Source organism: Sciurus carolinensis, chromosome 17, assembly GCF_902686445.1.
Source record: "Sciurus carolinensis chromosome 17, mSciCar1.2, whole genome shotgun sequence".
NCBI lineage: Eukaryota > Metazoa > Chordata > Mammalia > Rodentia > Sciuridae > Sciurus > Sciurus carolinensis.
In genome coordinates, this window is record NC_062229.1 from 1,389,552 (window position 1) to 1,404,336 (window position 14,785).

General features: G+C 56.0%; 1 protein-coding gene across 2 annotated transcripts; it reads right to left on the reverse strand.

Annotated features, from left to right (window-relative positions):
• Window positions 1–74: 74 nt before the first annotated feature.
• Window positions 75–6,705, reverse strand: Slc39a3 (solute carrier family 39 member 3). 2 transcript variants are annotated; one of them, XM_047531319.1, is made up of 4 exons: window positions 6,601–6,660; window positions 6,399–6,445; window positions 5,209–5,526; window positions 75–1,160 (listed from the first exon to the last, which is right to left on the reverse strand). In XM_047531319.1, exons 3-4 carry the CDS (start codon window positions 5,416–5,418, stop codon window positions 447–449), a joined length of 924 nt encoding a protein of 307 aa, XP_047387275.1. In that variant the 5' UTR covers window positions 5,419–5,526; window positions 6,399–6,445; window positions 6,601–6,660; the 3' UTR covers window positions 75–446. The 2 variants fall into 2 exon arrangements, with proteins under 2 accessions (XP_047387275.1, XP_047387274.1); XM_047531318.1 differs by lacking the exon at window positions 6,399–6,445 and having other exon boundaries at window positions 6,601–6,705.
• Window positions 6,706–14,785: the final 8,080 nt, after the last annotated feature.

Here is a 14,785-nt window from a genome sequence, read left to right on the forward strand (position 1 = left end):
GGTGCCTGGGACTCGCCTGTCTCCCAAGAGGCACAGCCTCCCGTGGCAGGAAGGACGGAGCTCCACCACCCAGCTGTGGAATGGACATGCCAGCACCCGCACACGTGGGGACACGGGGTGCTGCCCTGCACTCACCCCTGCGGCTGGGGTGTGGTGGGAGGGGACTGAGCTCCCCCGCACGCCCTGGCCCCACCTCCTGCGAGTTAGGATCCTGTGCTCCCAGCTGACACGGCCACACAGCTTTGGTAGATACTTCAGAGTGTTTTAAAGAGTATCAGTGCTCCGAGGCAGGGGCGCAGGGCCGGGCTCACGGAGGCCTCCCGTGTGAAGGCCTCGGCCCAGACTCACCGTGTTCCCTCCTCAGCAAGCGGGCAGGGCACGCGGCCCATGTCCGGCCCATGTCCAGCCCGGGCTCCAGGGCTCGCGGGCAGCAAAGAGGAGGACACTCACCACTTGAGGAAGACCATCCCAGCCAGGACGGCGTAGCCCAGCACCAGGAAGAGGACCTTGAGCAGGCGGTCACTCCTGTCCTCCAGCTCCCTGGCCAGGATCTCCAAGAAGGTGACGAAGAGGAAGGTGCCACCTGCCAGGCCCTGCAGCAGCACCGACGCCACGCTGCTGGGCACACCCCGAGCGCTCTCGATGCCCAGGCCAATACTGATGCCCAGTGGGATCATGATGCTCACGGCGACTGCCAGCTTGGCCGCGTCCCTCAGGGGCATGGCACTCCTGGCCATGCTGATGCCCAGGGCCACTGCCACCAGCGTCTCATGGACTGCTACTCCCAGGAACAGGCTCACCACCTTCTCCCCCTCCTCCTGCAGGCCGAGGGCCAGGCCCTCAAAGACGGAGTGGGCGGCCAGCGCGAAGGCTAAGCTGAGCAGGCGCAAGGGCCCGGAGCGCGGCAGCTCGCGCACGCTCAGGCCGGCGCTGTGGGCGTGGCCGCGCGCGCTGCCCAGGAAGGGGCTCTCGTACTCCGAGTCGCTGCCCGCGTCGGAGCCGGCGTTGAAGGTCTCCAGGTCGATGAAGGACGGCTGCTCCTTGCGGAAGGTCAGCAGCAGCTGCTCCACGAGGAGGGTCAGGAAGAAGCCCAGCAGCACCAGGGTCTCGGCCAGTGGGTAGTCGGTGCTGATGTGCCCGAGGCTCAGCACCTTCTGCAGCTGCAGTGGGGACAGGCGGGGCGGGAAGGGCGATCAGGCTGGCAGCAGCGCGGCGGGGTGGGTCACGCCGCGTTCAGCTTGCAAAGCTCAGAGGCACCCCATCCACACCAGATTCACAAGGGACCGGGCAGTGCCCAGCAGAGCCCGCAGGGGCACGGAGGCCCCGGCTCCACCCAGCCGCCGGCCCGATCACACACCCAAACCCTAACAGAGCCATGGACACGCTGACTCAGGGGCACCTCCGGGGTTGAGAGAGAGAAGTCCAGCAGGAAGGGCACCACGTGGCCTCTGGAGGAAGGGTCCCGGCCTGAACGATGCACCCCAGTGCTTCAAAGTGCAGGGGGTCTGCAGACGGAGCCTTCAGAAAGGCAGCGTGAGACCATCAGGCAGACCTGACCCACAGGCCCGTGTCCTTATGGGAGGGCGCTGCCAGTGCCCATGGACTCGAGACCACACCAAGAGGCAGGGACGGGCACCCAAGGAGGGACACTCAGAAGGCCCCCTGCAGCACAGCAGGGCAGGCAGTCCACCACAGAGCCACCACCCAGTCCTCCAGTCCTTTTATTTTGATGCAGGGTCTTGCTACGTTGCTGAGGCCAGACTCCTATTTGTGAGTCTTTTGCCTCGGCCTCCAGAGTTGCTGGGATGACAGGTGTGGCCGCTGTGTGCCCAGCTATACAACCAGTTTTTCCTGCCTGGCGCTGTGTGGAGTCAGCTTCCCAGCCGGGCAGTTGGGAGGCTCTACTTCTGGAGGCTGTCCCCCGGGAGGACATGGTGATTGAGTGGCTGGCAGGGCTCCAGGTCGTCCCCAAGGACCCTCAGCTCACAGTGCCTGGCAGGACTCCCCAGAGGCTGGTGTGGAAGCCACGGGCCACAGGCAGCCAGTGGGAATGTGGCCTGGCCACTGTGGCTGGAGCGGCCCTGGAGTTCGCTTCTGTTCGCTGGGACTTGGTGCGCTGGCAGCCGTGGGCGCCGGCTCCTCCTCCCAGGCCTCACTGCGGCGCACGCCGAGCTCCCGCAGCCCCGGGGCCTGACACGGGCCGTGCACGCTGCTCCTCCTCCAGCCTGGCGCACGGACAGTGACCCCTCAGCCTTTGGGTTCCCAGGGCTCCACCACACCAGCTGCCCCGCAGCAGGACTACTCTTCTGTCTCCCCGGCACACACCCTGGACGCTGCCTCGGTCACCCGTGACGGTCCCCAGTTCTGGGCCTACTCCTGGTTCCCCAGTGAGGTCCCTCCAGCCCTCTGCCTGGGACAGCATCCCCAATGACAGTTCGCTGAGGGACGCCCTGCCTGCTGACCACACCCCGCAGGGACCACGTGGACGTGCCCGTGACACCCTTGCAGCCTCCGGCCTCCAGGCTCACACCACACGCCCTGGTCCCCCAGCCAGATGCCCTCGGAGGCCCCTGGGTGATGCCCTGGACACAACAGAGGCCCTGGCCAGGGGACCCTGCCCCCGTGGGGCCTGCAAGGTGAGCTGCCCCAGCTCTGACCCGGGACACCTCTCCTCCGCGCCCTTCCTGCTGCCCCCCGTGGGTCAATCCGACCACACCCGAGCCCCATGCTCCTCCCAGGTCGGGCCCTGACATGGGTCACACAGAGCCACAGGCCCCGGGTACAGAAGCCTCCGTGAGAGGGACCCCATCGGGGGCTGGATGCCAGGCCTCGGGCCAGGCGTCCGTGGAGAGCTCACTGTGGCGGACACCAGCACACCTGCTGGGAGCCGGCAGGGCCGGCCACAGCCACAGCCCCTCACCACGGCACGAGGCTGAGTGGAAGGAGTCCGAGCCCTGCCTGAGGCTCCCCCCCCCCCCCCCCCCGAATTCACCACAGCCGCGCACGGGTTCTCAGCTGCCTGGCGTCTGCCCCAGGAGACATGCGGCCACGAGGCCTGGGGCAGTTCCGAATGTCACAGTCACAACAGGAGCGTTCAGGGCAGGACCGCTCTGTGGCAGGCCGTCCCGGGCCTGCAGGGTGCTCAGCACTGTCCACTCCAGATCAGGGCACCCCAAGCTGTGACAGCCACCAGTGTCCCCAGACATGGCCCAGGATCCCTGGGAGACAGGTGGCCCCAGAAGAGAACCCTGGTTACAGCAGAGGCGGTTTCCATAGAGAAGCCACTTAACTTGTTCACTGAACATCTACCAGAGGCTTCGCGTGCCTTGCCTGGGGACACTGTGCCTCACAAGAACCACTGGTCATTCCCAGAGGCTGAGCACTGACCCAGAGGATGTGAGGGAGCACGGGGGCCTTCTCTGGGGGGCACCAGTCTGGCCCTGCATGGGGAGGCTGTGCCGGGAGGGAGGCTCCACTTGCTGAGGGGGTAGGACCCTGAGCAGGCACAGAGCAGAGGCCAGGGAGGACCCTGAGGCCACACATGCTGCGGGAGGATGGGGCAGAGGGGACAGCAGGCCACCACAGATGTCCAGGCCTGAGGTGGGTGGCTAGGCGACACGGGGCGTGTGAGGAGCACAGGGTGAGAGGTGGCACGTGGAGTGCAGGCCTCAGGGATGAGTCTCGCTCTCGGGGACACGGCCACGCTCATTCCTGGTGCCCTGGAGGACAGCCTCCTGGCCAAGGGCACACAGCACCATCGTGCATTTCTGTCCAGCCGGCTGCCCCTGCTCAGGGTCCTACCATGCAGGTGGGGCCTGTGCTCAGTCCAGAGGCTGCCACAGCCTGGGCTGTCCCAGCTGGCAGGTGGTGGCCAAACCCACCTCCGTGCAGCCACACTGAGGTCCTGTGTCCAAGTTGGCTGCTGGTGGTCAGCTCCCAGCTTGGGGGCCTCCTTCAGATCCTCGCCACTGTGCCCTGCTCACACCTGGCTCTCAGTCCTTGAGGCTGGCAGGGGGTGGGAGCTCCCCCAGGTAGGCCAGGTCCACCCAGGTCACTCGCCTTTTGGTGATGTCCATATCGACTGAGTCACGGGCTTCGCTACAGTCACAAAATCCCTCCTGCCAGAAGAGGTGGCCCCTCTCATTCACAGCCCCCGCTTTCCAGGCAAGCACGTGCAGCCAGGGCTGGCGTCCAGGGCTGTCTGAGAACACTGCCTCGCACTGATGTCCTGGACGTCCACCAGGCAGTGCCTGCACTGGCCCAGGGAGAGAAAGTGGCTCACCTGGGGTCACTGGCAGGTGTGGCCAGGCCACTCAGCTGTGGCCCCATGAGGTGCTTGAACCCTGGGATCCTGGAGGAGTGCTCAAGGGCAGGCCACTGCAGGACCATGAGGCTAGGTGTCATGGGGGACAGACCCTAAGACTGTCCCCAGTGACCGAGTCACGTGGCCCTCCCTTGGGTGTGGAGGGCTGGACCTCACCACCCGCCAGCAGAGGAGATGGTGTCATGCTGTTGCTGAGCCACAATAAGCCCTGTGGGCAGGATCTAGCACCTGCTCAGCTTGCCACAAAGCAAACGGAGCAAGGGCCTGAGGGCCGCTTCCAGCCAACCAGCAGCGAGAGATGCAGGTCCCACGTCTGACAACCAGCAGGGAGCTGAATCCAGCTTACAACCACAGGAGCTTGCAAGCAATTCATTCCCAGACAAGTGCTGAGCCGGGACCAGAGCCCAGGACACATCCCCACTGCCACCGTATATGACCCTGAAGTAGAGGAACCAGTGAAGCTGTGCCCATGCTCCTGACCCATAGGAACGATGAAACAATAAACATCTGTTGTTTTAAGATACTGAGTTTGTTGTGACTTGTTACGCAGCAACAGCTGACAAATGCAGGAGTTGAAGAGCAGCCTCACTTGGTTCAGGACAAAGCATATGCTGCCTGGAGTGAGGAGAATGGTCTGGATACTCACCCCGATTGGGTTCATCAGTCTAATCCCAGCACAGGTCTAATCCAAACACCTTGTTTACCAGGTGAGGCACAGAGAAGGGCAGCAACCAATACAAGGTCACATAGCAACAAATTTTCTCCTTCCTATCATCCTTACAGCATCAAGGCCCCCACTGGACTTGGTATCGATGTTGGTAAACCATCAGAGCCCTTTGGCCCTAAGATGCCAAGGGCTCCAACTGTCACCCAGGGAGCATTACCTTTTCCCGCACAGCAGGCAGCAGTGCATTGAAGCATGTGGCCAGAAAGACTCCGCCTCCGAAGGTGTTGCAGAGGGAAAGGATCTTTTTTGAGCGATGGGCCTTCTCAAAGTCTGTCTCGATGACCTTCACGGGGAGCAGGGAGCCCAGCAGCATGAAGAAGAACACGCCCACCATGCAAAGGATTTTGGCCACTAACAGCTTCATCATGGTGGTGGCTGGGGTTGCAGTGGTCACTGTGGGACCAGATTATGCCAGCACCACGGTGTGCTACCAGGCCTGACCACGCAGCTGGAGGCTCATGACTCCACTTGGCAACTGTGAACACCAGGGGCAGCCAGGTCAGCCTGGGGTTATCTACCCAGCTCCAGTGACCAGGCCAGTCACACAAAGCCATTTACCCACCCCAGAGCTTATGCATATCATTCCTCCCACAGAAAATTCTCCTGCAGGGCACCATGCAATGCAGCAGCCATTGGTCACTTGTCTGCTTAATTAAAATTAGACACAACGTAAGATCCTGCTCCTGGACGTCAGGTGCTCAGGAGCCTAGTGGCTTCCACACTGGGTTGCACAGCGGCAGAACGCTCCCTGGGTGTTGCTCCATGGGCTTGTACGGGTTGTCCTCTCTGCCTGGAGCATCCTTCTCCCCTCACTTTCCAAGATGTGTCCTCATCTTTTGGTTCACGGCTGCAGGACCGCTCAGAAGGGCCTACCCCGGCTGACCCCTGCTCTGATCCATCTCCTTTGTACCTATCGCAAAGCCTGGCACAGAACAGATTCTCAGCAATCACTGTGGGCCTCTTTCCAGGACTGGATGGGCCAAAGTGGAGTGGATTTTGCCCTGGATCCAAAAATGTCACCATTATCAAGAGGAGTCTCATTTCCTTTCCTGCAGGTAGGCTCTCTGTCCACCAGACTCCAGCTCCTCTCACGCTCTCCCCTCACCTCATCCTCGCCTTCTAGTCTCTGCTCTGATGTCCCTGGTCGCAGCTGCCTCCCCCAACCCTTTTCTGGCATTATTTTTTTCTACTTTGTGCACTGGGGAAACTTTTTAAAAGACTTTTAAAGTCGCCTCTCCCTCCAAGGTGTGAATTCCGTGGGGCCGGGGAGTCTGTCTCCCTCAAGCCCAGCAGCACCCAGCATAGGGAACCACAGAGACACACAGCAGGCGCCCAATAAATACCTACCGGGTGTGACTGAGAAGTGGACGCTCTCCAACTGGGGACTGCTGGGCCTGGGGCCGCAGAGGACACATTCATTCAGCACTTACTGAGCGCCTGTTGTCTGCCCGGGGCAGCCGGACGCGGGTGCCAGGCCTCGGAGGGCAGAATGCACCAGGTCCTGGCCCTGCCCCCGCCTTCCTGGGCCCACCATCTACCCCGCACGTACCTGCGCCGGACCCCTCGCCCGCCAGGATGCGCCGCCCACCGCCAACCGCTGCGCGGTCCCGACCCCGCCGCCGCCGTCCAAGCTAGTCCCAGGCTCAGCGCGCCGCTGCCCACGCCCCACCCACGCTCACACCCATTGGTCTTCCTGAGCACGGCTGACAAAACGCCCCTCTCTATTGGTTGAAGAGGCTGCCACTCATCCCCCGACTCCACCTCTCGACCGGCACGGAAAAGTAGTTTCCTCCTACTGAGCTGCGGGCGCACCCACCAAGTGACTCCGGTGGAAAACTCGGATCTTTAAAGAATGGTTCCGGAAGAGTTCTGCTTCCAGAGCTGTCCAGGGGCACCTGGTGCTGAATTCTGTTCGGTTGATGATTTGGCGGGAAGCGATTTTGCTCGGAGAGTGGTCCCTCTCAAAGCATCCTCGCTGCTGATGCCCTTCCTGGCGTCTAAAGAAACAGATATATGGATTTAACAAATCTCAGTTGATAGGAGGAATAAATTCAAGGTCAAGAGATCTACTGTATACATGATGGTGACTACAGTTAATAACCATGTACAATCACCGGGGGGGGAGACAGATCTTAGAGGGCCTAAAAGGATGGGATAACATTGAACCCAAGGCCTCACACATGCAGGCAACTGCTGTACCACGGAGCCACATGCCCAGCGCTTTTTATTTTGAAACTGGGTCTTGTTAAGTTGTCCGGGCTGGCGTCAAATTTGCAATCCCCTGCCTCCCTCATCAGTTGCTAGATGACAGGCATACACCACCCTGCCTAGCATCACTGCAGTATTTTGATCAGAGATTGGATAGATCCAACATATTTTAAGAAAATCGTCTTGGTTATTTGGTCAATTCTACTGATAGGCAAAGTAAAATCAAGGCTGACTATTGACCATTGATCTTTGTTCTATAAGGTGGAAGGAACACTGGAAAAACAGGCTTTGTTCCCTCCAGAGAAACCAGCTTTTTGAAGAAAACTATATTCACTTATTAGCTGTGATATTTCTGGTCTGCCCATGAGCCAGGTATCAGAGGGTGTGGTATGTGAAATGAGCCAGACACGAAAGGACAAATCCTCATGATTCCACTCACAGAATCTGAGGAGAGGATGGAAAGAGAATGGGAAGTTAGTGCTTAGGGGGAGGGTTTCAGTTTGGGAAGACAAGAAAGCTCTGGAAATGAGTGGTGAGGATATGGCATTAATGCCACTAAAACTGCTCTTCAAAATGGTTAAAATAGTAAATTTTTTTTGTGGTGCTGGGAATTGAACCCAGCGCCTTTCAAGGCAAGCAACTCTGCCCCAAAATAGTAAATTTTATGTTGTGCATATGTTACCATAATTTTAAGAACATTTTTAAAAATTTTTAAGAAATAAATGGATGTACTGGAGATGTAGCTCAGTGGTAGAATGCTTGCTTAGCATGTGTGAGGCCTCAGGTTTGATCCCCAGCTGAAAAGAAAAAGAATAAAATAGAAGAAGAAACAAAGCCCCTTCCATCACAGTTCACAGCCAAGTGAGAGAGAGAGCATCGATGAGGTAGGGACAGTGGATGGTCTCACCTCCTTGCATCCATGTCCTTGGGTAACTTCTCCTCAACTGTGAACTGAACCCAGGGACTTGATTCTTTTTTTTTTTTTTTAACTTTAGACCCTTGTCTTTTTTCTTTTTAGTTGTAGATGAACACAATACCTTTATTTATTTACTTATTTATTTTATGTGGTGCTGAGGATCCAACACAGTGCCTCACACGTGCGAGGCAAGTGTTCCACCACTTAGCAGCAACCCCAGCCCCCCCCAATGACGTGACTCTAACAAGTAGGTAAGTCAGAGAGATGCAAGGTCGCTTCTGTAATTAGGTTATAAAAACTGTGATTTTGTTTTGCTAGCAGGTTCCCCATTGCCTTCTCAGCCTGTGCACTTTGATGAAGCAGCTGTGATGAGGCCCCTGTGGCAAGGATCTGAGAGTGTCCCCAGCCAACAGTCAGCAAGGAAACGAGAGCCCCCATCCCAGAGCTGGGGCTGAACCCTGCCAGTTACCATGTGCACCTGATCTTAGGCTCTTGTCCCATGTGAGCCTCCACGTGACTGCTTCCCAGGGGACACCTTGCTTGCATCCTTTGATAATGCAAAGCAGAGGACCTGGCTGAGCTTCCGCTGAATCCTGACCCACAGAAACGGGGTGGTAAAAGTTGTTTTCTGCCACTTACTCTTGGGGAAATTTGTTATGCAGCAATTGATAACTAATACACATACATAAGAGAAAAAATATAACTTGTACTAAATGCTGTGAAGAAAAAAGAGAAAAGAGAGCACTGTGTGGGAATGAGTCAAATAAAGAAGCTGAGCAGGGTTGGGGAGATAGCTCAGTTGGTAGAGTGCTTGCCTTGTAAGCACAAGGCCCTGGGTTTGATCCCCAGCACCACAAAAAAAAAAAAAAAAAAAAAAAGAAAGAAAGAAAGAAAGAAAAAAAAGCAGCTGAGCAGTAGGGAGAGCAGACAGGAGAGTCAGTGGTGAAGTAGAAAAGAGCTGGCCACAGTTAAGGACATGGAAAGCCACTTGCTTTCCTGGCCAAATGTCAGGAACAATGAGATGAGACACTGGGAACCATTGCATAGGCCACAGGTGTGACTCAGTGAAGGGGCTTAAGCAGGGGAGGGTAATAATCCAATTGATGTTCTAAGGTCATCCTAACTCTGTACAAAGAAAGGCCACATTGCTGGATGCCTGGAATTCCAGTGGTACAGGAGGTGAGGAAGGAGGGTCACAAGTTGGAGGCCAGCCTTGGCAACGGAGACCTGTCTCAAAATAAAATAAAAAGTGCTGGATATGTAGCTCAGGGGTGGGCACCCCGGTTCTAACCCTCAGTGCCAAACAGGAAAAAAAAAAAAGGCTGAATGTTAGGGAGCAAGTCCTGCAGCGGGGAGGGTAGCTAAGAGTCATTCGAGTAGGGACCGGTGATGGTGGAGACGGAGGTAGCGGCCAGGGATGGAGGGGAGTGGAGGCTGCACTGGCAGGGCCAGCTGCCAGCCTGCTGTGCGGGCTTCAGAGGAGTGGCAGGGACATCCTCTCATCTCTGACCTGAGCCCGAGGTGAAGGCCGGTGTTGTCCCCCAAAGCTGGAGCAGCCCTGGAGGCTGCGAGGGAGCCCAGCTTTGTGGCAGTCAGCATGTAATGCCACACGCTCTCACACTGAACACCGGTTCACCATGGGAGCCCATGATCTGTGGTGGCTCTTTATTTTTTTATTTTTGGTTTTTTTTGCAATGCTGGGGATTGAACCCAGGGCCTTATGCTTACAAGGCAAGCACTCTACCAACTGAGCTATCTCCCAACCCAGTGGTTATTTATTGTTCAATAAGTTGTGTCTGGTGCTTTCCAAAAAATTTTAAAGGTGGGGTCTCTTTGTGCTGCCCAGTTTGGCCTCCAGCTCCTGGGCTTGAGTGACGCGCTTGCCTCTGACTCCTAGGCCCGGCGGGGACAGCAGGGGCACACCACGGCACTGACTGGTCTGGGTCTTTTCACTATTGGACATTCAGCAGTTTGACCCTGTCTTGCATATTTCACAACAAGAAAAGGGAAATGCCACAGGAGGACTCTTCTGGAGACGCATGAAGTGCAATATTCATTCAAGGTCATGTGGAAAACAAGGCTGTTCAGAGAAGGAGCTGCATGATTTGAGCTTTTATTATTCCAACACGTGTTTCTGAAAACCTGTGCACCAGGACCTGTGCATCTTCAGAGTACAACAGGAAAAGCTATGGACAACTTGGACTGCACTGAGCATTTAAAAAATCGTCCAGGGCGGCAGGGGCTCAGAGGCAGAGCGCTGGCCTGGCATGTGTGGGGTACTGGGTTCAATTCTCAGCGCCCACATTAAATAAAACAGAACAAAGGTCCACTGACAACTAAAAACAAAAACAATTGTCCCATAGAGAGAAACTGCGAGTGGCCTTACGAGGCAAGTGAGGCTGGCGTGGCTCCCCGTCCTCCCAGCAGCTGGGGAGGCTGAGGCAGGAGGATTGCGAGTTCAAAGCCAGCCTGAGCATCTGAGACACTGAGCTACTCAGCAAGACCCTGTCTCTAAATAAAATATTTTTAGGAGGACTGAGGCTGTGACTCAGTGGTTTAAGTGGCCCTGGGTTCAATCTCTGGTACCAAAAAAAAAAAAAAAAAAAAAAGGAAAGTAAGTGAAAAAAGGGAGAAGAAATGTGTTGGTTTTGCTTTTCTTGGTTGCAGACGATGCAATCCCTTTGTTTTAATTATTTGTTTTTGTGTGGTGCTGAGAATGGAGCCCAGGGCCTCCCACCAGTGAACTCCATCACTGAGCCACACCCCAGCCCCATGAAACATGAGCAATCTGCTGGACAATGCACTTGACAGAGAACGAAAGTCCTGAAATAAAGGTGGGAAGGGGTTGGCGGGCAAGTCACAGGGGGACAAACAGAAGAGGCAAATCAATGTGAGGAAAGACACCACAGGAATATAGAGCAAGACAGGTGTCAACTGAGCCCTGTACCAGCTTCGTGGGGTGTGACTGACAGGCATGCGTGGCACTTGTTCAGAGTGCAAGACTCACCCAGCCAGCACAGCCAGGGTTCGTTCCTTGCTTGACCGAGTGGGACTGGGGGATATTTGGGTTATTGCCAGTCAATACAACATTTTAAAACTAAAAAATATCCAAGACGTAAAAAAAATGTGCAGCATTGGGAACTCTCATATGTAGCTAGTAGGAATGCAAACTGGAACAGTTCCTTTAGGGAACAGTCTGGTGACATCTTATGAAGTTCAACAAGCACCCACCTAGGACTCCGCCACCTCACCCCTAAGAACCTACCCAAAAAAAAACTAAGTCGCTCACAGAGACTCTGAGTAACTGTCAAAGGTACCCGTAACTGCAACAAATGCCTGAAATCATCAGCTTATAAAGAGAAAAGGTTTGTTTTGGTTGGCGGCTTTGCAGGTTTGGACCGTGGTCAGCTGGCCTGTTGCTTTGGGCCTATGGCAGGACAGCTCATCATGGCGGGACACGGAGGACCGAACTGCCCAGCTGTGTGGGAAATTGGAAACGCAGTCTTTCAATCTGTAATCCCACACATACAATGTCTACTTGCTTATGTGCCAAAACAGCCCCCAAGTGCAAATGACTGAAGGGCTGTTGTACAGAAAGAGTTAAAGGACCCATGTCCATCCTCGTTATGGCTTACTATGCAAAAGAGCAGGTGCAATTCTGTGTTCTGAGAGCAAACGGCAATAATGTGGATCATGAGTGTTCTCCAAAGGCCCTACAGGAGGAGGGGCCTGGAAGGTGGTAGGTCATGGGCAAGGGCCCTCACAGGGGACTGTGGGACCCTGGCCCTCCTCTCTCTTTGCTTTCTGGCTGTGAGGTGAGCTGTTTGCTCTTCCATGTGCTCCTGCCATGACATGCTGCCCTGCCACAGGCCCAAAGCAATGAGGCAATAATCATGGGCTATGACCTCTGAAAACTGAGTCAAAATCAACCTTTCCTCCTCTTGGAGAGCACTCACCTCGCACATGCGAGGACCACGGTTCGAGTCCCTCCCCGGTCCGTCAGACGGAAAATCAACCTTTCCTCTTTATAAGTTGATCATCTCAGGTACTTTGTTCTAGTGACAGAAAGCTGATTAACACAATTACCATGATATATGCTAAATGGAGAAAAAAGTTTGGAATAATTATAGACCATATTATGCCACTTTGTAAACCATGACAACAGACATCTGCACTGTGGGTGCAGCTCAGTGGTAGAGCTTGTATGAGCCCTGAGTTCCGTTCCCAGCTCATGAAAAGGAAAAGAAACACTTGGAATCTACCAGAGTTGTTAACTGGAAAGGGCAAGTCTGAGGGACATAATACAAACTGTGGTTTTGTGGGACTGGAGGCAGCATAAGGTGTGGTTTTCTACTGTAGTTTAAGTATTTTGCTGTTGTCTGAACTTTTTCTAAAGAGGATATATTTGCCATTTCTTTTTTCAGAACTGGGGATGGAGCCCAGGGCCTTGCACATGCTAGGCAATCACTCCACTACTGAGCTACACCTCAGTCCTTTTATTTTGAGGCAATCTCCTAGGTTGCCTAGGCTGCCTCAAACTTGCAATTCTCCTGCCTCTGCCTCCTGCCTCTCCTGGGATGATAGGCGAGCCTACCATGCCTGATTTATATTTTTGTAAAGTATAAATTGCAGATACTTTCACCTACTTTTTTTTGGTACTGGGGATTGAGCCTAGGGACTTTAACCACAGCCACATCCTCATCCCTATTTTGTATTGTCTTTAGAGACAGGGTCTTGCTGAGTTGCTTAGGGCCTCCCTAAGTTGCTGAGGTTGTTTTTGAGCTTGTCATCCTCCTGCCTCAGCCTCCCAGCCACTGGGATTATAGGAGTGTGCCCCCACATCCGGTTACCTTCATCTATTTGATGAGTCAACTTATTTCTCTATATTAATGGAATCATTATTTTAATGAATGCAGTCCAATTGGTTGATTTAAAAAAAAGAAAAAGAAAACACTTTATGGCTCATGTTTTCCTGTTCTCTTTAAGAAAATTTTGCCCAACCCAGAATATATTCTGTATTTCCTTCCAAAACCCATATGCTGTTCCCTTTCACAGATCCCGTGTGTAGAAACCCCAAGGCCTGGCAGCACCGACAGCCGGTTCGGTCACCCTTTGGGTGCTGTCTGCTGGGTCTCCAGGTGCCCCAGAGGCCCGTCTGCTCATGCACTTTCGTGGTATATCCAACACAGGAGGAATCCCGCTCCACGCGAGTCTAGCCCACGGCGGGTCCGGAAAGCCACGGCCCAACAGAACCCGTGGCTCCAGGGAGCACCTTCTTTGAGCTTCCCGTCAGCACTCGGCAGGGCGCTGCTGCGGAGGGCATTTCCCTCCCAGCTTGGCAAGGTCAGCCGGCGCGGGTGCTGCAGGCGCGGCGGGCTCTGGGCGCGCACGGCGGACTCAGCTCGGCCGCATCCTTCCGCCGGGTCCTGCGCCGCAGCGCCCGCGGGAGCGCGGCTGCCCCATCAAGGCGGACAGCGGCGGCCCTGCGAGGAGGGGGCGGAGGCGCGCGCGTTTGCGTTCTCCAGTTACCCATTTTGGGGTGAAATATTTTTCTGTGTAGCAAGATACTCTAAAGTCAGTGAACACACTATTTCTTGGTGGCAAAATGGCTCGGTACATCCGTGTGACGCGTTTACCTAGGGCCCGCTGTGTGCCCGCAGTCCCTCAGCCCCGGCTGCTTCTCTGGGGTGGCATCTTGGGCGCGGCGGGTGCCGAGCAGCTCCCCCGGCACTGCCCAGAATGCCTGGGGAGGAAAGCCACCCTGAGGCTGCAAACAGCCGCTTCCGCGAGACTTGCACCCGGCTCCTGCGGCCTCAGGGGCGGGGAGCAGCAGTGTGGCTTTGGGACTCCACACCCTGAGGCTGTGGCGGCTGCTGGGACCCCGAGGTTCAGCCCTCTTCTGGAACCCCAAGTCACGACTCCACCGCCCGCTGACAGAACATTCGGAGAGGAGCTATTTCTGACTCACGTGGGGTGAGCAGTCTCATCCACACAGCTTCTCACGGAGGGGCCGCAGCCCCCCACCGTCCAGAGCCCGGAGGCTGGGCCTGGGAGGGTCGGAGCCCACCTGGGAAGGCCTGGGCAGCACACGCAGATGGCTCTGGGGACTCACGTTCACATCGTGTCCGCGGGTGCTTCTCACAGTGGGGCTGAGGGTTCAGGATGCAGTTCTGGGGGCGACTGGACGGTGGTCTTCAAGCTCTGGTTGTCTGCCTCACTACCTACGTCATGGCCCTGTGCCCAGGACGGGCTGGCATCCCCAAAAGTGTGCAGCCACCCAGGTGCAGGGCAGCACTGCCACTGCTGTTGGGGACACCAGAGCGCGTGCTCTGCCCTAGGGCTCGCCATGGCCGCGGACAGCGCAACGTCCAGGGTACCCTGCTGGCGCTGCCTGCCCACACAGCACGTGGCCTCCATCAGGCGCACCTTCTAACTTCTCGGAGGGGGCACTGGGGACTGATCCGAGCCACCCCGGCCCTTTCCACTTGTCAGGACAGGGCCCCACTCAGTTGTGGACGGCCGGCACGCACACATCTTGTAATTTCTCCAGTCATCCGTGGAAACTGAGGGAGTCAGCAGCTGAACCCTGAGCCCCACCCCTGCACACGGG